This window comes from Trematomus bernacchii, unplaced genomic scaffold (genome assembly GCF_902827165.1).
Source record: "Trematomus bernacchii unplaced genomic scaffold, fTreBer1.1, whole genome shotgun sequence".
Taxonomy (NCBI): Eukaryota; Metazoa; Chordata; class Actinopteri; order Perciformes; family Nototheniidae; genus Trematomus; species Trematomus bernacchii.
Window position 1 is genome coordinate 626,884 of NW_022987332.1, and position 25,406 is coordinate 652,289.

Below are 25,406 nucleotides of genomic sequence, written 5' to 3' on the forward strand. Positions count from 1 at the left end.
TGAGGCTCCTCTCTTAGCGCCCAGACGAGAGAAGGTGCATGGGCAAGGCCAGGCAGGAAACATGTGACTTATCAGTAACTTTAGACATCGTAACACAATTTTAACGAGATTTTATTGTAGATTATACATTTTTACTGATACACATTATATAATATTTACCTTTGTTCATTAAAAATAAAAATAAAAACATAATATTTTTTTAAACATATTTTTTTTTTTTATTTTAATTTTAATTATTATTTATTTATCATATGGAAGAGGTGGGGCGGGCCCCTAGCGCCCCTATGGACCGGCCGCCACTGTCAGTAACCTTATCTAAGTTTCAAAAATAAATCAATGTAACCTGATTACTTTGCATTACTTTTGGATTATCTCAAAACAAATGCAAGAGAAAATAAATATATTTAAGATATCTTTTAATAAAGTGTATTAGGTAAGTCAACAGAACATTGTGACTTAAGATAAGATAAAACTACAATATGTATGATAAAAATATGTCTAAATTAAAGCTAGTCCTACAGAATCATAGTTTACAAATGCTGTTTTAGTTTGACATTAATATAAAGCAAACACAGTATTTTTGTTTAATAAATCAGGTCTTACCTACTGCCTTTAAAAAAGTCACTCATCTGCAGTACCTGACCAACAGCAGGATGGAATGAAGAGCTCACATCACATGTTCTGTTTCAGCTCAGCCCGGTGAACCTGAGCCGTGCACGTGGCTGTCCCACTGTGCATGGCCATGGCCTGGACCAATGCAACATAGTGATGTCACTGCTGGTCAACCCTCACTGGAGGATACCAGTTAGTGAGCTTCAGAGTAATGCTGTGTCAGTCACATTTAACACTTGTGGTGCAGTGCGTGGATTCCACCGTGTAGTGTTTTCTCAAATGGCACACTGCTGCCGTGCCCCGATCATGGATGTATAAAGAGAACTGGATACAGCGTCGGAGGCGGGGCCTCATTTTTTCCAATGAGAGCTGTTCATTGGCGACTCTCGAGAGCAAAACATCACAAATGACCCTCATGCCTGGCTGTCAGAGCAGAAGTACCGTATGTAGCTCATAGAGCATGCGCAGTTTGTATTTTTTGGCCCAATGACATCACAGACTGACACAGAAGTTGTAGTACCACCGTTTGACCACTTCAATGTCCACCGCACTTTCCTGGGTGTCTGGCCCTCACAGGATGTGACAGTTGCCATTGTTAGCTAGCAACGAGGCATGGTGCATTTTGCCACACTTGGCATTGGCACACACGTATGCACTCAAAGCACGTAAATGCAGAAGTACACCAAAGACACAGCATTTGTCTCAGTGCAGGAGAGCAGGCCGGGCACCAGGCCACAGGAGGTCTGATCACATCTGGTGACAGGATTCTGAAGGAGTATTCACATATTTGGGTGTGTGTGAGTGTGTACCTGACACCTTCCGTTCACACACAGGTCAGTCATAGGGGCCACAGGGGGTCCCGTCCATCACTCTGTCAGACACCAGGACGGGGACATCTCGGCCCAGAGGGCTGCAGAACAACACACAGGGCTTATCTGCACACACACACCCACACACACACACACACACACACACACACACACAAAAAACACAACACACAAGCATGTGGTTAGTATAACTACTAGTGTAATAAAAGGCACAATAACAAACAATGCGGATCCATTCAGTGTTATTCAGAAACACAGAAAACTTGATTTATTAATGGGAGCACCTGCCAGTCATTGACTTGACATTTGAAACTACCTTTATTTACAATTTCCAAAGTACCAGCCTGTGGAGGTCATGTGAGGTCAGGTATGATGACTATCCACTCAAAGATGTATGTGACAGCTGTCGGGAACATACATCAGTGAGACAGCATTGGACAACAGACTGGTGGAGACCAGAGGCAAACAGCATCAGCTGTCTGTGATCACTGTGGTGTGCTCTCTATCACTGTTGGGTCTGCAGGGCAGAGACAGCGGAGGATACAGAGTGTGGGTAAAGGATGCTTATGGCAGAGCTTTGTTAAAGCTTAAATATCTCTAACATTCATTTCAATACTTAAGTATGCATCAGCTCTAACCGATACGCCTGCAGGAGAGCTAGGTGGCTAAGAGTGAGTTGGATGGTAGCCCGACAGGGGGGCTTACCTGTGGCTACTCAGCCTGGATCATGCCATTTGTCTATGACAGGTACGATACTAAACAATGACACCTTTGAAAGAAGTTAAAATATCAAGACAAGAGAAAAGGAATCAAACATCTAACATGGTATTACAATCACTGAAGACAATATGTGACAGACCGTGAGGAGAACGTACAACTGACTAGGATTCATTCATTCATTTGAGGATTGACTAGTGCACCAAAGAGTGCCTCAAGCTAACCTTAAAAACTGTGGGACCCTGTATCTCCAATCTGATGGAAACAATTCATATTCACTGTTTAAGCCATGGTTGTTGGTCAGCATCACGTTCATGTTATTATGGTCTGCTCATTCATAGAGGCTCTCACAGGGCTGACCTACAGTCTTTGAGCAGATGTTCTACTGGTGGAGCAGTTTTGATTTGAAAGCAGTGGACAAACAGGGTAAGCATGTAGTATTGTGATACTATAGAACAGACAAAATCACAGATGTAAAGAAAGAAGAAGAATTTGTCTACTCTCCCCAAAGGACCTAATACGGGGCGGGAAATAAATTCTGTGTTTTGTCCTTTACAGATATATTCTTTGTGTCTTTCCAGAAAGTAGATGGTCTATCAAACACAAGTATTTATATGGAAGTAGTACCTGCTTGATTTCTTTCATTATGGGTGATAATAGGGACTTTATGAAGGTTAGATGGGGCCAAAAACCATTTCCTTGTTGTCTGTGAGCATATTGTCTCACTCAGCCCAGGGTTGTCTGAGTTATTAACAGAGATATTAACATTGTATCCTCAGAAAGACTTAGAATGTATCGATTTGGGTGTTGGCACGATAGGTAAAGAAAGTCAAAAACACTAAGGTTGCATTTAATAATCATATTATTAAAATATTGTCATTATTTTGATTAATATTGTTAAAATCAGAGATATCCTAAATACGAAGTATCATTTGAGCTTATAGGCTTAGGCTTATGACGATTATAAAGGGAAATAAATCAAGAATAGGAAAAATGAACCACTACGTTTATTTTTCTGAATTCAAACAATATTGACATTAATGTTGAAATGAATGTTTTTAAGGATTGATAGAATGTGTATTAACCACCATCCTGGACCAATGAGCGTTGTTGAGTGATCAAAGGAAGGAGAGAGGAGGATTGATATTGGTCGACCCTTCAGAGACACATATTCACATCCTGTCAGAATAAAGCTCCTAAATCAAAGCGAAGCAGCTGTGATGACGTGAGCTGCTGAGAGACTCTGAGTAACTAAGAACTTTGAGTGCTCTGGATGAGAGTAAAGGAGTGTCTGTTTGGATCCGTATCAGTCCACTTTGGGAAAGCATGAGAAAACAAAGGAAGATGGATATCACAGGGATTGCAGGAAGTTCCATTCTATGACACCTGTGGTGAATTAGTCTCCACCCTCTGTGACCCTCTGACTCCTTAGCTGAATCACATGTCACACAAACACCTAAATAAGTGCACTGAAACTAGAGAATTTCGACTTCTGGACTGCAAAGGAATTAGCTCAGTTTATTTCTCTGTTATAAACTGTTGTCAAATCTCTTTGGGTAATATCTAATTTTTTAAGCGTTTAATCTTGTAATTTGAAAACTCCAGCTAGGGTTGTTATGAATGTTGAATGTTATAATAAGTGGCAGCAATTCTAACATTCAACCTGCAAAAGGCCACTGCTTTCTCTTCAGAGCAATGTTCAGGCTGGGGGAGTGCCTATCACAGCTGTAGTCCACTGAGTAATGAAGCCTGCGTCCTGATGAAGCAGCATGTTCTCATAGCGTCAGCATCAGACTCAGACTCGTCAGTCGAAGACACACAAAGACAAAGGGGTCTTGCAGGAGTCTAGTGGGGCTAACTCAACTTTAACTGGGCTAAGTATCAATTTGCGATTTTCCCCCTCTCCTTTTCAGACATGCGTTTACTTTCCATTCCAGTGCATGATTCTTCTTGTAGATATTATAGACCTCGCACAAATTCTGAGCACCATAACCTGTCCGCTCTAATCTCTACAACCTGCTCAACTCACAAACAACACCTTGTCACAGGAACCGCCAGTCTGCTACTCAAAAGACTGATTTTCATTTCTGGCTAAGCCTCCCAAGAATCGGTTTGGATAGACAACTCCCCCCCCCCCCCACTGCTCTGTCCACAGCCGACTTCACCCACCCACCCCGACCCTCTGCTAGAGGAGGCGGCTCTGGTCTTCTTATATCACTTACATGTCGTTTTTTTTGCTCTACCTAATCCCGCACTTAACTGCTTCTTTTGAATTTCACACTGTAACAATAACTATCCCCATTCAAATAATCATTGCTGTTCTGTACTGCCCACCAGGTCCTATGGGGGGATTCTTGGAGGAATTAGACACGCTACTAACTAACATCATGCGGTTCTTCTCTGTGACTTCAAGATCCAGACAGAGAGGTTCTTTGATTTACTTCTCCTGCTAAACTCCTTTATTCTCTCACCGTCTCCTTCCCCAGCTCCTCACAAAGCTGGCAATCTCCTAGAACTGATAATCACCAGAAAACTGCTCGACCTCTCTCCCCTCTGTAGCCTCACTTTCAACTCTTCTGATCGCTACTTCATATCCTACTCTCTCCCCATTTCCTCTAAAACTGTACCTGTCTGCTGTGACCTCCCCTCTCTCCCCCCTCTCAGCCCCCCCTTCTTCTGACTGTTTGCTACCTTGTGGCTCTGAACACTGATCAAACTATACACTCCAGCACGTACTCCCTCCACTGCGAGGTGGACCCAGGTGGCCCTCACAAAATAACGCATGTTTTTTGTCCTGGCCTCCAAAATGGGGCAAACTGAAACCCACCTGTTTTGCTGTACCTTGGCCATTACATGAATTCAAATACGTTTTTTTTTTAACTGTTCTGAGGTTGTATCTTTATGGTTTATTGCACTTATTGTAAGTCTCTTTGGATAACAGTTGTCAGCTGAAAGTAATCATGTTTACATACAAATGTATTGATGCCAAGTATAAATGGCATTCCAACTGTGACCTGTTATGTCTAGGATTGCTAACAAAAGCAAACAAGGTCTTTGTTGTTTCTCTCCTGCAGTGACAATCAATTGTCTCGTAAAGGAATACATTTCAGCAGGAAATTATGCGCACCTTAATGTGTGAAATCACACATTTTCAGCACAGTCTCTCTGTGTTTGGCTCTGTAAATACACAATCCCCCCATTAAAATTCTCCTAAAAATATAAATTGGTTATGCTATTGTTCAAAATGTTGGGAATTAAGGATGCTCACCTGAACCAACCAATAAACAAATCATCCGTGCACAATGGATTGCTTGTGTTTTATCTGAAGTATAAGGTCAGTTATATGATGTATTCTCAAAGGGGGGGGGTATTTAAATGTGTGTGTGTGTGTGTGTGTGTGTGTGTGTGTGTGTGTGTGTGTGTAGTGTGTTTGTGTGTGTGTGTGTGTGTGTTGTCTCACCATCATTGATAATGGCAGTCAGCATGCCACCCTTCTTCTTGCTGGCGTGCCGGTCGTAGGACAGACACTGCAGGTCTCTGAAGGAGGGGGTTCCTTTGGGACAAGGGGGGCGTTCACAGGCCTTGTGCTCCACACTGAGCTTCTGACAGTGTTGCCCCCCAGGACCAGGCCTAAAAACACACACACACACACACACACACACACACACACACACACACACACACACACACACACACACACACACACAACACACACACGACAACACACACACACATTCAGTTAAGGAAACTAGGAGATAGAAGGGTATTAAGGGTCTGTTAAATCACAGGTTTGTCAGTAGGTATGAATCATCATTTTGTTTGATTGTTAACACAATGCAAACATGATATGCAACAGTGTCAAGACTACAACAGGATCTTGAGAAAATTGAAAAGCTAAACAATGCATGCTTGTTTGAACGTTAATCTGGACGTCACATTAGACTCATTTTAGTTGGAGAGCTTTTCTTAAAGGCCGTCAGCAGCGTGGCATCTGCTCCAAAGATGGAGGACAATCATGCTTTGACAGATACACATGCGTTTGTTGTTTGCGATCCTATACAAATCATATGTAAAATACATCACATCCAATGCTAAGTTTTGTAACTTACCACATGATTGAAACATTTAGTGTGTGGTATACTCATGGGACAATCTGTTTATACATGTTAGTATTAAAGCAAACAGTTTTTTAAGAGAAAGTTGTCATTGTGTCAACAAGCATGTGGTGTAAACACAGTTGGATGAAGAGCTCCACTCTGCATGAAGATCTGCTACCAATGTTCTAGAGATTAACAATATAAACATCCGTTATGCACCTACTGTAAAGAATAGATATAAGCAGTATTTAATGCTTACTGATTCACTGTCCATCAGTTTGATACAACATGAATCAGCATTATGGTGCTTGTTTGGCTTTGACAGAAATGGAGGATTTTAATTAACTTCTCTCCAATCGTCACACGTGTACATGTAAACAGCACCACACATACAGTGAATGTAGGACTCTATATTTTATATCCCATCCTAGTGTAAAGTCTAGCTAATATATACAGTACCGTTGCTCAAGGGCACCTCTCATAGTGTCAGCCTACTCTCCACACTCTGGCGACCCTCCGGTTCTCAAGCTACTGCCTACAGACAGACCAGTAGGAGCCTGATAGATGAATGTATCACTCACCTTAAGCATGTTATCATAAATGTTCGAAATGTGTTGCTGTGTTTGAAATGTCACTGGCCTATTTTATTTGTATGGTCTTCAATTATTTTATTTAAAAATATATAAACGTTGCTGCTGTTCCCTCAGTTGTGTCAGCCGCTGTGTTTCCTGGTTGGAGCCCCACGGTTATCTGCAGGTTGTCCCCCTCCCATCGAAGGAAAAATATTGTTTGCATTGTTGTTGCTTTGAGGGAATATTTTGTAATAAACACGACACAGACGAACAGTGAGGGTGACATACGGAGGGTTGTCACATTTCCTCTGTCTGAACTGGACTCCAGTACCGCAGGTCCTGCTGCACATGCTCCACTGGCTCCACGGACTCCAGTCCCCGTCCACATGCTGGCGGGATGGGGGTCTTACTAACACACTCTCCTGCCCTGCACCACTGAGACACACACACACACACACACACACACACACACACACACACACACACACACACACACACATCACACACACAGATTAAATAATTTCAACTGCACTTCACAGTCAACATTATTGTAGGAGCAGCCTGAGAGAGGTGGGGGTCAGATTATGTGTGGTGGGGGTGCAGTGTGAGGGGGGGTGCATGGCAAGCCATGTGAGTATTTATTCCATATCCTTGATATCAGACGGCAGCTGCCTACACTAGTTGGCTCTCTGATTTCACTTGTTAGATATATGGTCAAACTAGGTTGGCACTCTGCTTTACTAGTTAAATAAAACATTATACTAGTCACTCTTTTTCAGCAACTAGTGGCACTTTTGTCTGACTAGTTACCACATAAGCCTTACTAGTGACGCCAGGAGCAGCACTAGTAGCACCAAAGTCCCAACTTGTAAGCTTTTTGATGAACTAGTGGCTCTCTGACCGTACTAGTGACACTAAAAGTCTTACAAGTTAACTAGTGCGCTGCAAAAGCTCTGACACTAGTTACAAAAAGAAGCAGAACTAGTTAACTAGTGGCATACATTTGTCTGCACTAGTTAACTAGTAACACCCAGAATCACTCACTAGTTAACTAGTAAAGGCAAAAGGTTCACTAGTTAACTAGTTGACGCCCTCTTTTGACCTTACTAGTTAACTAGTGGGGCTCAAAATGTCTACACATTAACTAGTGAACCCTTTGCCCTTTACTAGTTAACTAGTGAGATACATTGAAATTCAACTAGTGAACTAGTGAGGCTTAAAATGTTCACTAGTAGTACTAGTGGGTCCCAAATGCTCACTAGTCACACTAGTTGCACAGAATGCTAATGAGGAGGAGGGGAAAGAATGCATCGAGGTCTCCTATTGGCCCTAAGCTATACAGATGTAGCACCTAATTTAGGACAGTTTGAAACGCGAGGGCCGGGGTCTGCCCTCGCTCAAGGGAAAACCTCCAGCTTGACTTGAGACCGCCCCCGTGATAAATAAATGTAATTATAATGAAGCCAGCTGCAATGGATCATTGATCCACCAGGGGGTGCAGTGGGGTTCCACACTGGAGCTCATGTGAAATCAACTTCGATACAGTAAGCTGGATGTACAGTATGTCTGGTACTAATGTATAGCGGATCTTTGTTAAGATCCATATGTCACGGATAGGATCATAGTCTGTGCTAAATAAGACATGTAATCATTTACAAAACATCACCATGTTGTTATTTAACAAAATAATGTTGTTTAGTCGAAAAAAACGAACGAGAGGAAATGCAGCCGGCTCTCGATTTTTAATCCTAATTTAATCATCATCTTCACCACGATCATTTATGTTTATGTTCGCCGAATTGACATGAAATCACTGACAAATATGAATATTCTGTATTCAACTTCATTAAAACGTTATTAACGTGCCTAAACTCAGTAATTCACTAAACATATTTATATTTTAATGGAGCCTTGTCAGGCAGATCAGGATCCCGACGCGTAGCGCAGCGTTGCTCACTAGTGCAAAAAAAAGCCAAACTAGTTGAAGGAAAGGTCTTACATGTAAGACAAATGTGTAACATGTAAGGTCAAAGTCTAACATGTTCATAACAGAACCTGACTAGTGAGAAAAAATGCCCTCCACTAGTTAACTAGTAAGAAAAACATCTGTGTCACTAGTTTACTAGTGACTCCTCTAAGGCTTCACTAGTTAACTAGTGAGATAAAGTGTGTGTAACTAGTTAGCTAGTAAGGTAAAAACAATTGTACTAGTGCATCTAGTGGACAATTTGGACCTCACTAGTTAACTAGTGCACATTTTGAGCCTCAATAGTCAGCTTGTAAGACCAAAACAAGCTTCAACTAGTTAACTAGTGAACATTTTGCCTTCACTAGTTAACGTGTAAGCTGCAATATGTATCCACTAGTTAACTAGTTGTCGTTCATATGGCCAACACGTTAACTAGTCAGCCATATGCAAATGAAGCAGGCGGGACCCAGATTCTGATTGGTCAGTTCAGCTCTGTGAGGGAGAGCCTTAGGGGGCGTTCTCCTGCAACGTTTTTAGCAACGTCTCGAAGACGTGAGGTGCATCAGTCGGGTATTTAGTGCCTACTGTTAACATATTGTCTGTGGGAAGTCAGTCAGTGTGTGTTTTACCTAGAAAAATACATGTTTCTGTTTCTGCTTTGTTCCGCTTTGTGTGTGTGTTTTTGTTGGTGCGAATGTGCGTATGCTTGTGTGTGAGAACACCGGCACTCGAGACACAAAAGTATATGATCGTGGGACATTTTATAAGCGGTGCTCATGAAATGAATAAAGCAGAAACACTGGACAGATCTTAAAATCAGGATAACGATAGATCCGTATGATAAACAACCTCTCCATATTTTGCCTTAGGCTAATATTTACGGAAGTCACGGCGATCTCTCAAAGCTGTGATCAGAAGAGGGTAACTTCCTCTTTCTATCCATCACTAATGTCACTCTGTTATCACAATGCTATTCTAATCCAAGAACCTTTGAAATTGCAGCTTAATAAATGTTTTAAAGAGGATCTATATTCCTGTCTGCAGTCCTAAGGCAACTTTCTAATTTTAACAAAGTCTTCAATGTTCTTACCTAATTTGATAAACAGTCATATGATCATAATTACAAAAATACTTTTGTTTTATATTTTTGTAAATATGGTCATATGACTGTATTTTAAAACACAGTGTATTTAAGCTCTTAAAGAAACTATTTGGGCTGGGTGGCGCTCTATAGCTTAGGGCCAATAGGAGAGCTCGATGCATTCTTTCCCCTCCTCCTCATTAGCATTCTGTGCAACTAGTGTGACTAGTGCACATTTGGGATCCACTAGTACTACTAGTGAACACTTTAAGCCTCACTAGTTCACTAGTGGAATTTAAATGTGTCTCACTAGTTAACTAGTAAAGGGCAAAGGGTTCACTAGTTAACGTGTAGACATTTTGAGCCCCACTAGTTAACTAGTAAGGTCAAAAGAGGCGTCAACTAGTTAACTAGTGAACCTCTTGCCTTTACTAGTTAACTAGTGAGTGATTCTGGGTGCTACTAGTTAACTAGTGCAGACAAATGTATGCCACTAGTTAACTAGTTCTGCTTCTTTTGTGTAACTAGTTAACATGTCAGAGCTTTTGCAGCGCACTAGTTAACTTGTAAGACTTTTAGTGTCACTAGTACGGTCAGAGAGCCACTAGTTCATCAAAAAGCTTACAAGTTGGGACTTTGGCGCTACTAGTGCTGCTCCTGGCGTCACTAGTAAGGCTTATGTGGTAACTAGTCAGACAAAAGTGCCACTAGTTGCTGAAAAAGAGTGACTAGTATAATGTTTTATTTAACTAGTAAAGCAGAGTGCCAACCTAGTTTGACCATATATCTAACAAGTGAAATCAAAGAGCCAACTAGTGTAGGCAGCTGCCGTCTGATATCAAGGATATGGAATAAATACTCACATGGCTTGCCATAGTGTGTGAGGCGCTCCTACCTTGTCTGCTCCACACTCTGTTCCATCCAGAGGAGCGTCCAGTTTGGTCTTGCAGGAAGCATCTCCCTCGACTAAACACCACAAGCCTGCACACATCAGGTGCTGATGACACACACACACGCACACGCACACGCACACACACACACACACACACACACACACACACACACACACACACACGCACACACACGCATTCATGTGAGTTGTCACATAAATGCCGGGGTTCACATGAGAAATGTAGCATCAGAAACATATTTTATCCAATTACTCATGTCATCGCTCATATTTTTGGAGCATTGACTGGAAACAAAAACATTTTAAAGGAGCTGATGTTAACTACATCTCTTCTCTTAGAGCTGTAATGTTCTGTAGGATAATACTTCAAGTGTGAATCTATACGCCTACTGCCTGAATCTGCTTTATGGTTTTCACTTTCTTTGCTTCATTTGTTCAGTTTTTAATTCAGCAGGTGAACCTATATGATCATAAAGTAGTGTGTGTGAGCTTCACTGTGTGCATTAAACTAAAACGGAGCATTTTCTGTCAGCTCAGATTTGATTCCTGCTTCTTTAAACTGTAGTGATGCTGTGGCGCAGTGGACTAGTGCGTTGGTGTTTGGATCAAACCCCACTGCAGTCAGCATGTCGTTGTGTCCCTGAGACACTTCACCCCAAATTGCTCCTGTGGGGATTGTCCACAGTATTGAGTATGTAAGTCGCTTTGGATAAAAGCGTCTAACAAGTGACATGTGATGTAATGTAGAATGTGCTCATGTGTTTCAGTGTTGGTGTATAGCAGGGGTCGGCAACAGGCGGACCCAGACGCCGACCTATACGGACCCGGACCTATAATCAATACATTAATAGGGGATTTCAATTTTGACGGGGTGATTCTATTTTAACCGCTGCCGACAGGGGGCGAAAGAGACGAGTGAGCGATACAGGGAGAGAAACACAGAAGAAGAAATGAGTGAGCGATACAGGGAGAGAAACACAGAAGAAGAGATGAGAGAGCGATACAGGGAGAGAAACACAGAAGAAGAGATGAGAGAGCGATACAGGGAGAGAAACACAGAAGAAGAGATGAGAGAGCGATACAGGGAGAGAAACACAGAAGAAGAGACGAGTGAGCGATACAGGGAGAGAAACACAGAAGAAGAGATGAGAGAGCGATACAGGGAGAGAAACACAGAAGAAGAGACGAGCGAGCGATACAGGGAGAGAAACACAGAAGAAGAGACGAGAGAGCGATACAGGGAGAGAAACACAGAAGAAGAGACGAGAGAGCGATACAGGGAGAGAAACACAGAAGAAGAGATGAGTGAGCGATACAGGGAGAGAAACACAGAAGAAGAGATGAGAGAGCGATACAGGGAGAGAAACACAGAAGAAGAGACGAGTGAGCGATACAGGGAGAGAAACACAGAAGAAGAGATGAGAGAGCGATACAGGGAGAGAAACACAGAAGAAGAGATGAGAGAGCGATACAGGGAGAGAAACACAGAAGAAGAGACGAGAGAGCGATACAGGGAGAGAAACACAGAAGAAGAGATGAGTGAGCGATACAGGGAGAGAAACACAGAAGAAGAGATGAGAGAGCGATACAGGGAGAGAAACACAGAAGAAGAGACGAGTGAGCGATACAGGGAGAGAAACACAGAAGAAGAGATGAGAGAGCGATACAGGGAGAGAAACACAGAAGAAGAGATGAGAGAGCGATACAGGGAGAGAAACACAGAAGAAGAGACGAGTGAGCGATACAGGGAGAGAAACACAGAAGAAGAGACGAGCGAGCGATACAGGGAGAGAAACACAGAAGAAGAGACGAGCGAGCGATACAGGGAGAGAAACACAGAAGAAGAGACGAGCGAGCGATACAGGGAGAGAAACACAGAAGAAGAGACGAGAGAGCGATACAGGGAGAGAAACACAGAAGAAGAGACGAGAGAGCAATACAGGGAGAGAAACACAGAAGAAGAGACGAGAGAGCGATACAGGGAGAGAAACACAGAAGAAGAGACGAGAGAGCGATACAGGGAGAGAAACACAGAAGAAGAGACGAGAGAGCGATACAGGGAGAGAAACACAGAAGAAGAGACGAGAGAGCGGCAGAGAGAAGCGGAGAGGAGAGTGAACAGGCGTGTTAGCGACAGACAGGGAGAGACAAATAATTACACATGGCGCTCTCCAAGAAGAGGAAAGTGAGGGACTGCAATATACGAGGGAAAGAAAGAGAAACTTTAAAACTGTTCAATTGTTATGATGTGTAAAGACTGATATTGTTCTATAATCGTCTGAAACTGTTAAGTCATGATGTGAAACGGTTAACAAAGAAAAAGGGAAACTCAAGCTGCTGCTACACTTTATTTTATTTATCTAATATTAAGCACTTTTAAGATGCACATATTTTCAAAAGCTATTTTATTTATTTTCTCCTATTTTATTTTTAAATGCAGCCCGAGAGGAACATTACACATATCCACAGTATTTACTGTATATCTGTATAGTTCAATGTTCATTGACAATAAATATTGTTGTTTATGAATTGTACTTTCTTTATTTGATTGGCAGTCAGTTGTTGATTACATGCAGACGTTGATAAAGCTACAGGCTACTTCAATATATATCACACTAATTAATAAAGCAACTTAGACATTTTGATGTTCCGGACCTTTGCATGGGGACATTTTCTCTAACTGGACCTTGTTGAATTTGAGTTGAATACCCCTGGTGTATAGGCTGCTGCCTGCATATGCTGAAGGAAAGGCAGCTTTTACTATGAATACAATATTTTTTCATCCTAAATATCTGGGTTTCTTCTTTTCTAAGGTCACATTGTTCTGTTGTCTAACATAATACACTTCAGTTTAAAACATCTTAGTGATTTTTTATTTCTCTTTTATTCATTTATTTGCATTGCATTTGATATTGAGGTAATCCAAAGTAATGGAGTAACTACTTTTATATAGTGATAATCAGATTAGGTCACTGATTACATTTTTTACAGGTAACTAGTCATTGTAACAGAATACATTTTGAAAGTAATCCTCCCCACCGTGCTCACATTGTTAGCCACTTTACAATCCACAGTCTCTGTCCCTATCGAACTCAAACAGGGCAGGCAATACACATCTTTATTCTAAATGCAGTATATATAGAGTCGTTTCAATGGCTCCACAGATCAATTATGGGCTCTGCACAATTATGTGTCAATATATTTGTAGAGATATGTATAATGTTTGAACTTATTTAAATATATGCATACACTAACAGAGAGGAAATAGCTAAAAAGAACCAGCCCTCAGTTTAGCCTTTTACCAAAAAAGATGTCATCATTTACCTCTTCTCCTTTTGTCTTTTGATTATTCAATAAAACTCTCTTTTGACGTTTCACATTGAAGACCTTCCAGGACAGGGAAGGATTAAAGGATATGTCCTAGGAGAGGTTCAATGGAAAACATCTGCTGAGTTCAACAGCAAACAGTATTATAATACAGAGTTTATCATTATTAAATTAGGGGAAAGTACAAATAAATACATAGTTTAACAGTGGGTCTGCTTCAAATGAAACGTTTTTTTTCTTGTTAATGTAAATAAATACCTGTATCTGAGAGGGACGTTATGTAGTATGGTTTTGCATAAGTTGAATCCTGTGGCAGCACACTAAATATAGCTGTCTGCAGGAGAATACAGTGAACAGGACACTGCTTTACTCTGAATATGACTTTTGAATCAAATGACAGGCCTGATGCTGACTGCCAGCTGGATTCACTCTGCAGCAGACTCCTTAATATCAGGTTCAGTCACACTGGTCCTAACGCTGGAATCTCAAGCATTTTAACAACAAAACCTGAGGACGCCTCAGAATCCGCTCTGTACACACACTGCACAACCACTGTATACATTACATGTGAAGGTTAGCTGAACACTCTCCACAACACATGACGCTGATCTCAGATACAGAACTTTAAGAAGGAGGTTCCACTCAGCACACCTTCTGTCCCTGCTATAGCTGACTGCTGAGCACTGTGTGTAGATGTGTGTATACACGTGTACGTAAGTACTCCCCATGTAAAACCTGAGAGAGCAGATGGGAATTAACTGCCATCTGATATTTACTGTTTGATATTACATTACATTACATGTTACATGTTAGACGCTTTTATCCAAAGCGACTTACATACTCAATACTGAGCAATTTGGGGTGAAGTGTCTTGCCCAGGGACACAACGACATGCTGACTGCAGTGGGGTTTGAACCTGTGACCCCCTGATCCGTACACCAAGGCTCTAACCACTGCGCCACACGCCTCCATATATATAAACCTCTGCAGATAGAGAAAGGCTGTGGGGAATGGCAAATGACACCATCATGACATCACATGTGACTTTTCTAAATCATCAAGTACCCTGACTAAGAGAGCAAATGAAACACCAGCCCAGCATTCCTACATGGATTCATGTGACATCTTTCATTTGTAGGATTCCTTCTCCAGTTTCTACACTGACATGTCAATGGATAGATATTTTATGATTTTTTGCATTGGTGTTATAACCTTTTTCTCCCCATGCCAACATATATGCACTGTTCTTTATACTCTGCTCGTAATGTTTAATGGATTGTACAGGTAGGTTAATTAATATCTAATAGAAACTGAATAACATTTAATACTAGGACGAACAGAGTGTTGTACCTCCATGTCGTTGCAGAAGGTGGCGTTGGTTCCAAATAGGATCTGGCACTGCTCGTCCACGCTGTAGTGCATGCCCGGCAGCTTGGGGGGGAGTCTCACTTGGTAGCGGCTCCGGGGGTCCGTGTGCAGGAGGCAGGCGCTGGCTTTGGACCTGCTTAAAGACACAAGAGAGGGACAGGCTACAACAGGCTGACCAGGGAACTGTTTCCTTTGTCATCTAAATCGAAAAGACACTTTTATTATATATATACCATATATAATATATCTATATATTAGATTTGGACAACATTGGTCTGAGAACAAAATGAGCCTTGATGGTGACGTTAAAGATATACAGGCTGAGCTAAAGTAAAGACTTCCTCTCGTGTCTTCCACAAATATCTGCTCTTTGTTTGTTTTCACAGAGCCCAAGGATTATTTTCCAGCATTTATTTTAAACTTCAAAAATGCTGTTTGCATAATCATAAAAAAAATAAGAATAATAAATCAAATCCAATCAGAACTGATCTGGAGTTGACCATAAGGCAACTGGCTGGGGCCTCAGGTTCTATATAGATATACTAATGAGTGTTGTTTACATAAAGAACTACATATACTGCATGTACTGAATGGTTAACTGGCTGTGATGCAAGTCAAATTTCAGACTTGATCTGACCATTAAAGTATTATTGTACCTCTTAACCTGTTAACCTGTTAAGCACCAAGCCTGTTTTTCATGTTTCAGGCTCGAAAATGACATTCCCAGAACAAATGACCATATCTTCCCTTCTAAAAGGGTTAAATTAATAATCTTTTTTCTCAAAGTAATGATAAACCTGTGAGTTGGATGTAGAAAAGTCAGAATCAATATAGATGTTTTTTATTTTAAAGAAAATTCAGATTGAACATAGTAAAGAACTGTAAATTATAGTGTCCGTCCAAAAATTATTTTAAAACTATCCTTGGATGATGGTAAGGTAGACTAAAAGCTTTAGGAATCCAAAGTACAACATATAATAAGTACCCTGTATCAAGATTGATGCAAAACAAGTGAAATTTGACCTTTTTAGAGAGATTTAGCAAAAAAAACCCACTTCTGGGGTCATTTGGGTGGATTTTCCATATCTCTGGCCCCCCTTGGTCGATTTTGATGAATGAAATATCTTTATAACCGCTAGAGCCAATGGAATCGAGGGAAAGTTCTACACACCCCAACACGTTAACAAATAAGGAGTGAGAGTGACGCATGGCCAAAACCGGAAGCAGCATACACTCTGTTGGCTACCATTAGCAGCTAACTTTTTTTCTCCGATTTTTACATAAAAATTGAATTATGGATTATAAATAATTTTTTCAAAGCGACAGATACATTATTAACCTATGGATCAACCGATTCAGCCGCGTTTTTTCTCGTTTTAATGCCATTGAACACGTCTTTTGATCAGATTGACAGCTACGGTGAGACGATCTCCCGTAAAAGCTCCGTAAAGGTACGTGTTGTGATGTCTGTGTTTGCTTCCCCTGTCGCAAGTTCGGATCGCTCAGTGATGATACTATACCTATATAATCTGTGGAGTCTCAGCTTTAATCGGATATATTGTATGTGCAGTTACGATAAGTAATAAGGGTATCTTTATCTTGAGTTCTGTGCTAAGTGCGTTAGCATTTTTTCGCTTAGTGCTAATTCAGAGGCTTGGTATTACCCTTGTGTTTTGTTTTGGTAAAAATTCATTTAATTTCATTTCAAACCTTTATTTAACCAGATTGGTCCCATTGAGATCATAGATCTCTTTTTCAAGGGAGACCTGCAGCAATTAGGTTCCACATGAAACATAAAACAATAAAGGACATCATAAATTATATTTACAGGATACATTTACATAGTTATAGACATTTACAAGTACCCATAGTATCAACGAGCATTTCATTTAGCCTAGCTTTAAAAACATGGAGAGGAATGAGATTGCTCAGTTTCAAATCTTGCTGAAGATTGTTCCAAGCAATTGGAGCTGCGCACATAAAAGCTGTCTTACCTAAGACAGTCCTTGCTCTTGGCACATCTAACAAGACTACATCATGCGATCTCAGACAATAGCTACCTGCAACTCTCTGTGTTATCAGTGAACAGATATAATACGGGAGTTTACCCAACAAAGCTTTATAAATAAATGTGTACCAATGACTGAGCCTCCGTACAGTAAGTGATGGCAAACCTGCCTTGGCATACAGTGTACAGTGATGTGTAAGTGCTTTACAATTTGTGACAAATCTCAGTGCGCTGTGATAGGCGGCATCTAACTTGTTCAGGCAATGGGCAGGTGCATTCATATACAACAAATCACCATAGTCCAGCACAGGTAAAAAGGTCACAGAGCCTTTTCCTGGCCTCAAGTGAGAAACAGGACTTGTTTCTGAAAAAGAAACCTAGTCTAACCCTCAGCTTTTTAAGCAGGTTATTGACATGAAGTTTAAAAGTAAGACAATCATCAAGCCAGATACCTAGGTATTTATAACAGGCAATCACTTCTAGTACTTGTCCTTGCATAGTAACAATATCTAAAACAGGCTCTGGTGTCTTTTTAGCTTTTCAAAAAAGCATTACCTTGGTTTTATCAACATTTAAAAGAAGCTTAAGTTCAGAGAGCTGAGTCTGAATAATGTTAAAAACAGCCTGTAATTTAACAACCGCCTCCTTAATCGAGGGACCTGCACAGTACATCACGGTATCATCCGCATAAAAATGTAAAGTAGCTTCATCCACATTTTCACCTAAACTATTGATGTAGATGGAGAATAAAAGTGGACCTAAAACAGAACCTTGAGGAACACCATTAGCAATGTTTAACCACTCAGAAGACAGCCCATCAAAGTGAACACATTGGGACCTTTTAGAGAGGTAGTTCACAAACCACCCCACTGCATGGCTGGATAAGCCAATACTGAGTAGCCTCTGCTTTAAGATGCGATGATCGACTGTGTCAAACGCTTTAGAAAGATCAATAAATAGAGCTGCACAACTCTGCTTATTATCTTAAATACTCGTAATGTCATTCACCACTTTCATTGTGGCAGTGATGGTGCTATGTTTCTTTCTGAAGCCTGACTGATGTTTAGACAGGATATCATTTTTACATAAAAACTCCTTAACTTGTTCACTCACTAGGCGTTCAAGAACCTTAGCCAGAACTGATCATTTAGAGATTGGCCTATAGTTATTTAAAATAGTTGCTTCCCCTCCTTTTAGCAAAGGCAAGACATAAGCTGACTTCCATACTTTTGGAATTGCATTTGTGCTGAGGGAGAGGTTAAAAAGAGTAGTGAGAGGTGGAGCAATAAAATCTGCAGCTATCTTTAAAAAGAAAGGTTCTACGTTGTCTGGGCCGGCCGATTTCTTAGGATCTAACTTAGATAATGCTTCATGAACAACATTAACAGTAAAAGGAGTAAAACTGAAAGGGTTTTCCAGACCACATTGTTCAGAGTCACAGACTGTGGTGTTCACAGAAGCAGAGTTAGTCACAGAATCAAACAGAGAGCCACAGGACACAAAATGCTCATTAAAACAATTTAACATGGTGGCCCTGTCCGATATAGAGCCAGATGCTGTGGTAAGGCACGGAGGTAGCTCATTACGGATATCACCGGTGGATATCGATTTTATGGCTTTCCAAAATTTCCTAGGATTATTTAGGTTTTCTGTAGTAACTGACAAATAGTACTTCGACTTAGCACTGTAAAAATTTACCAGCATTTCACTACATTTAACAGTATTATTTTACAGTGACATATTGTAATCAAGGCCCCCTATAATATCCCAACAAATACATGTAAAAAGGACTGTATCCTTGGATTTCACAGCATTTAACTATTATTTCACAATAAAATACTGCAATCAAAATCCTCTGTAATATCACAACAACATTGTAAACATTGCAAGGATTTCACAGCATTTAAGAGTATCATATTACAGAGAAATATTGTAATAAAAAGCCCCTGTAATATCACAACAATATTGTAAACATTGCAAGGATTTCACAGCATTTAAGAGTATCATATTACAGAGAAATATTGTAATAAAAAGCCCCTGTAATATCACAACAAAATATCTATAAAACTACAGTAAAATTGGATTTGACATTATTTAACTATTATTTCACAGTAAAGCACTGTACTCAAAATCATCTGTAATAGCACAACCCATTACTGTAAAATTTGAATTGTGCAGCATTGCACATGTGCAGAATAGACTATTCTAACCAGCGTGTGTCCTGCAGCATAGCCTACTTCTCAAACCGTCTGGAAGATTTGAACTGAGACATTCTATACACTGTAAAAAAAGATCCTAATTTTACAGGAAATAATTATTTTTTTATAGTAATTATGTTTTTTTAAATAACTTGCAAAATCCCGTAAAATTACAGATATGAACTATAAATTAACAACCCAAAACAGTATTTTAAGTATTTTGACAACAACAAATAACATTTATGGAGTGCAGCGCTTCGCGATTGTCAACGGGGGGGGGGTGGCGTCAGTGGAGTACAGCGCTTCGTGATTGTCAACGGGGGGGGGGGGGGGGGGGGGGGGGGGGGGGGGGGGGGGTAGTAGAGTACAGAGCTTCGTGACCGCGGAGCGTGTGAACGTTGTGATCAGCTGTTTTAGCGCAGGCCTGCTGTACAGACCGACGTTAACAGCAGCCCTGTCTGTGCACACGGAGACCGACTCTGTCGTCCGGTGAACTAACCGCCTTCTGGAAAAGCTTCAGATTTACGTCGGTACGCAAATGCGCTTTGTGACACAAGTGACGGTACGCATTTCAGATTGTTGCCGCGCATGCGTACCTGCGTACCAGTTATGTGCACCCCTGAGTATAATGTATGGTTTTCGGATTCTGGCCGACAGCCAGAGCTACGGCACTTGAAATAGAATTCAGCCAAACACGGCAGACAAGTCAGGCATGTTTGGAATGAGTCCACAACACTCCTGATTGGTTAATATAAACGTCATCGAAGAAACCTGCCAATGAGAACTGTCTGCGCCTGTCGTTCACATTTGAAACATCCACGTCAGTTTGAGCGGGTCTCCTGTATTTCTGCTGCAGGAGTTTATGGATTAATATCGGGATCGTTTTATATCTACACGTTAAATATGAGCATCGGGACGTCGTCAACAAAGAACAGAAGACTTGAGATCTGGTGAGTCCTGCGACTGTAATGGAGTTAAACATGTATTTAGAATATCCTTAGTTTGTGAATGTTTTATTTTTTATTTAAGGTTACGTTTCTTCTTCTGGTTAGCTGAGTTTCTTCCCGTTATGATTAATAGGTTGTTAAATGTTAAGAAGCCCTGAGATGCTGTTTCTTGCAAGATGTTGCGCCCTTGAAACCGGGCTTAACAGGTGGCAGCTAACGTTAGTTTACAGCTTATTGCAGTGCTGCTGCGCCACCCTCTTCTTAACCTTTATTTAACCAGATAAAAACATTGAGATAAAATCTCATTTTCAATGCTGACCTGGCCAAGAAGGCAGCAACGTTACACATAACACATAACACATAACACAAACATATAAAATACAGAGAACATAACTAAGAAAACAAAAGACGAAAAAGCAGTCACTACATTGTGCACATTAGGACAATAAAAAGTACACTAATTGTTACTGCAAGAGCAGTTGGTGGTGAGGACTTCAGACAACTTCAATTTAAAACATGATATAGAGACAAGTGCCCTCAGTTTAAGGCGTGATTGAAGGTCATTCCAAGACCAAGGACCATAATAAAAAAGACTCCTTTTTCCAGCCTCAGTCCGTACAGTAGGTACCTGGAACCGTATCCAGGCACTGGATCTGAGGTTGTAAGAGTCGCAAACTGGGGCAAATCTGACACATATGAAGAGTGGAAGCTTACCTAAAATGGCTTTATACATTAATAAAAACCAGTGCTGCATCCTACGCATAGTAAGTGAGGACCATCCAGTTAGGCTATACAGTGTGCAATGATGAGTCCTATTTGATATATAACGCAGTGCAGCATGGTAAAGTGGGTCAAGTTTGGCCAAAACAGTGGGACAGGCAAATCTATAAATGGTATCACCGTAGTCCAGCTGGGACAGGAATAAGCCAGAGACCAACCTTTTACGGGATGAAATTGAAAAACAACATTTAAATCTGAAAAGGAAGCCAAGAGTGAATTTCAATTTCTTTGTTAAAACTTCAATATGGTGTTTAAAGTTCAGATTACTGTCCAACCAAAAGCCCAGATATTTATAGGTATCAACAAACTCAACAGAAACGCCATCAAGGGTGTCAATGGAGAGGCAAGAGGAGGACGCTGACTTGGGAGCAAAAAGCATTGCTTTGGTTTTCTTACTGTTCAATAGCAGTTTAGAATCAAGAAGCGCATGCTGCAGCGTGATACAATCTGATTTTAAATTGGAAACGGCCATATCCAGAGAAGGAGCACACGAGTATACAATAGTGTCATCAGCATACATATGATAGGTAGAAAATTGCATCTGATTACAAATATTGTTTACATATAATAAAAAGAGCAAGGGCCCCAAGATAGAGCCCTGTGGAACTCCCTTCTCCAAGGTGACAGGGTCAGAGACAGTACTACCCAACCTGACGCATTGAGTACGGTCGGTTAGATAACTCTGAAACCAGCAAATGGCATTGTGACCGAAACGAGACACCAACATAACATTAGACATAATGTGGTGATCTACAGTGTCAAATGCTTTGGCTAGGTCAATAAACAATGCAACACAAACTGATTTCTTATCCAAAGCAGCCTTAATATCGTCTAAGACTTTCAGACTGGCAGTCACAGTACTGTGCTTTGATCTGAATCCAGATTGCATAGGGTTAAGGATGTTGTGTGAATTTAAAAAAAGTTTTAGCTGAGTAGAAACAACGGACTCAAGAATCTTTGATAACACAGAAAGATTTGAGATAGGACGATAGTTATTCAACTCCGTGGGATCACCAGCTTTCAAGAGGGGCGATACCAGAGCTTGCTTCCACACAGCTGGCAGTGTGTGAGTGGACAGGGAGAGATTAAAAATATCAGTTACTGGTTGTGCTATCATCTGAGCTGCAATTTTTTAAAAAGAACGGGTCAAGGCCGTCAGGCCCGGCAGACTTTTTAGGATCAATCGAGTGCAAACCCTGTAAGACTTCAGAGACCGATAAATAAGTGAAATCAAAAACAGGGGAGTTCAACTCTTGACTATGGCTGTGAGTACGACCATTTAGAGAGTCATGACTTTGCTCATCAAAAATGTGACCAGCCTTTTTGAAGTGAGCATTAAAGGCATTAGACATACCATCTGAATCTGAAATAAAAGAATCACTGACCTTCAGTTTTTGTGGGAAACTAGAAACCTTCTTGTTCTGAAGTGATTTAATTGTTTTCCAGAATTTAGAATGGTCATTAAAACAATCAGTGGTTAAGCTCAGATAGTAATCAGGTTTAGCTTTTTTAATAAGGGCTGAACATTTATTTCTGAGGACACGAAAAAGAAGCCAGTCATCACTAGTGTTAGACTTTCTAGCTAAGGACCATTGCTTATTTCGATCATGAATGAGATCAGATAGTTCTCTAGTAAACCATGGAGTGTTCCTATTCTTAACTCTGAATTTTCTAAGGGGGGCATGTCTATTAATAATCGATAAAAAGTTATCAATAAAAAATTGGACGGCAACATCAACAGATGGAATTAACGCTGTGAAGTGCCATTTAACCTCCGCCAGATCATGTAGGAAAGCCTGCTCAGAGAAGTGTTTGAAGCAGCGCCTGAGCACAATAAGGCCCTTGGCTTTGGGCAACTTAGTGCTCCTAACGCAAGCGATATCTCCAACACGGGAGAATTACACATAAACATGCAGCGGGGTGTCACAGTGTTGTCGCCAAGTTTATTGTAAAGTTTCACAGCTTTCTTACAGTGGTATCCAGTTAGTTAATGTTCAGTTATAGTTATAGTTATGTTCTAGTTACAGCTAGCATAGCATAAACGGCTAACCGCTAACGTTTAGCTAACTTGCTAGTTAGCTCTGCTCTATATATTACAAGCTAACATGACTAGCTAATGTCACACTGTGAACTAAAATAGTTTTTGTATTACTACATCATACATGCTTGGTCCAAATCACTGCTAAAATTATAGTATGTATCTTTTTTTGCATTTTTATCACACTTGGCCTAAACTATTTTAGTTCATCATTTAAGAACGGGAGAATGAAAATAATGATTTGTGGTAATCAAAAACAAGGCATTTAATTAATACTTTGAATATTAATGACTAAAGGAATAGATTTGAAAATGTATAGTAAAGAAACACTCAGCCATGCATGAAATAACATAGCAAAATAATACGGATCATTTTTTACCCATGTTGTGAAGTGTAGTGATACAAACATGATTTGTATTCAAAAAGTAAGAAAGGAAAAATTAAAATGTGGTGTTGATCCAAAACAGGTTAATTGAGGAATACCTGGAATCCTGAATGATTAAAGTAATTTATTGCAAAGATATTTACAATTAAAACTAATTCGGGTCACTTTTGACGCATGTTGGTTGTATGTTGTGTAACAAAGGGTTAACATGACAGCTGTGATGTTCACTCTTTTGACAGAGCACCAGTGGACAGTGAAGACTATGGAAGAGAAGATGTGATGGCTGTGTGGAAAGCTGCTGACGCCAGCCTGTGTTCCTCATCAGTTTCTCCAGGCAGCACCCAGCTATTCTTCCATCTTGCAGATGAAAAGATTTTGATATGTGAGTAATAACTTGTGTCTAACATAATATTCAATGTGGTTTAGTAAAGTATTTAAAAATACACCACATTGTACATGTACAGGACAATCAGACCTTTTTCAACAAAGATCATCAGACAATTGTTTTGTCTTTTGAGGTACAGCCGCAGCAGAGAGTCTGAGTTTGAAGAAAACCCTACAATTGTATTCAGTGTTGTTTAATCAATCAATATTTACTGGTCTTGAATTTCCTCACTGGATTACAAAATGCTCGAATCTTATTGTACAGGGACATTATGCAGATTTCATCAACTGAAGATGAAAATATAGATTCAGCGATATGTACCATTTTAAGGAAATAGACTGTTAGCGGTATTGACCGAAGCTCCGCAGCTGTAGCTAGGCGCTGCTAATGAAAACTCAAGTGCTCAATTTGTTACTTTTGCTTTTTTATTAAGAATTGACCAAGCATATCTTCCTCTTCGAAATCCCAGTTGTACTTTGCTAACACGCAGTGCCTGCGAGAGTGCGTTTGATTGTTCCCACCCTTACCTCATTTATGGACTAGGTCATGTTAGACAAGCAATCCAGTGGTTAGTTTTAGGGTAAGCTCCATTGTTTTGTTTTTTATTTATTCACTTTAAGAGAAAGGGATTTCAGAAACAAGTCTCACAAGTTTGGCTCGAGGTAACATTAACAAAAGCTAACTGTTGTTAGACTATGTTCCCCCCTTCTAAACTTATGAAATGAATGAGAAAAATATGAACAACTCTTCATAGAGCCACATCCACACAGCTTTAAAGTTGTAGGAAGCTGAAGCATTGCATTCGTGCCAGCGCCTAGTTGTAGTTTCTAAGGTATTAGAAAGTTGTTTTTTCTGGAAGGGGTTTAGCATTTGATCAATTCCCTTGGGATGCCATCAAGAACTGTTTTTACAATCAATAGTGTGTTTAAGTTTCCAACCCTGCTTCAAAGGTCCATCATACAAGATGGGGGATCTGCTGCTGATAATAACATTCATCATTATGGTTTACTAATTGTTGTCTTTTTGTCCTCTAGGTTGCACTGCCACATCTACAGTAGCGCAGAATGGACAGAGGAAACATGATTGGGCCTCAAGTTTTTTGCAGCCAATATACATTCTCCTACAAACTTGGGATAGGAGGGTGAGTGAACAAGTTATCCATTGGTTGGAACCTACATCCCCATT

The 25,406-nt window shown here is 40.5% G+C and overlaps 1 protein-coding gene across 1 annotated transcript in view; it reads right to left on the reverse strand.

Moving 5' to 3' along the window:
• Positions 1-672: 672 nt before the first annotated feature.
• Positions 673-25,406, reverse strand: part of adamts17 (ADAM metallopeptidase with thrombospondin type 1 motif, 17) — a 151,127-nt gene continuing 126,393 nt past the window's right edge. Inside the window, 8 exon segments of the mRNA XM_034127319.1 lie at positions 673-747; positions 1,422-1,449; positions 1,451-1,547; positions 5,617-5,786; positions 7,114-7,217; positions 7,219-7,260; positions 10,771-10,872; positions 15,463-15,613. Of these exon segments, the coding sequence (XP_033983210.1) occupies positions 673-747; positions 1,422-1,449; positions 1,451-1,547; positions 5,617-5,786; positions 7,114-7,217; positions 7,219-7,260; positions 10,771-10,872; positions 15,463-15,613 (769 nt within the window).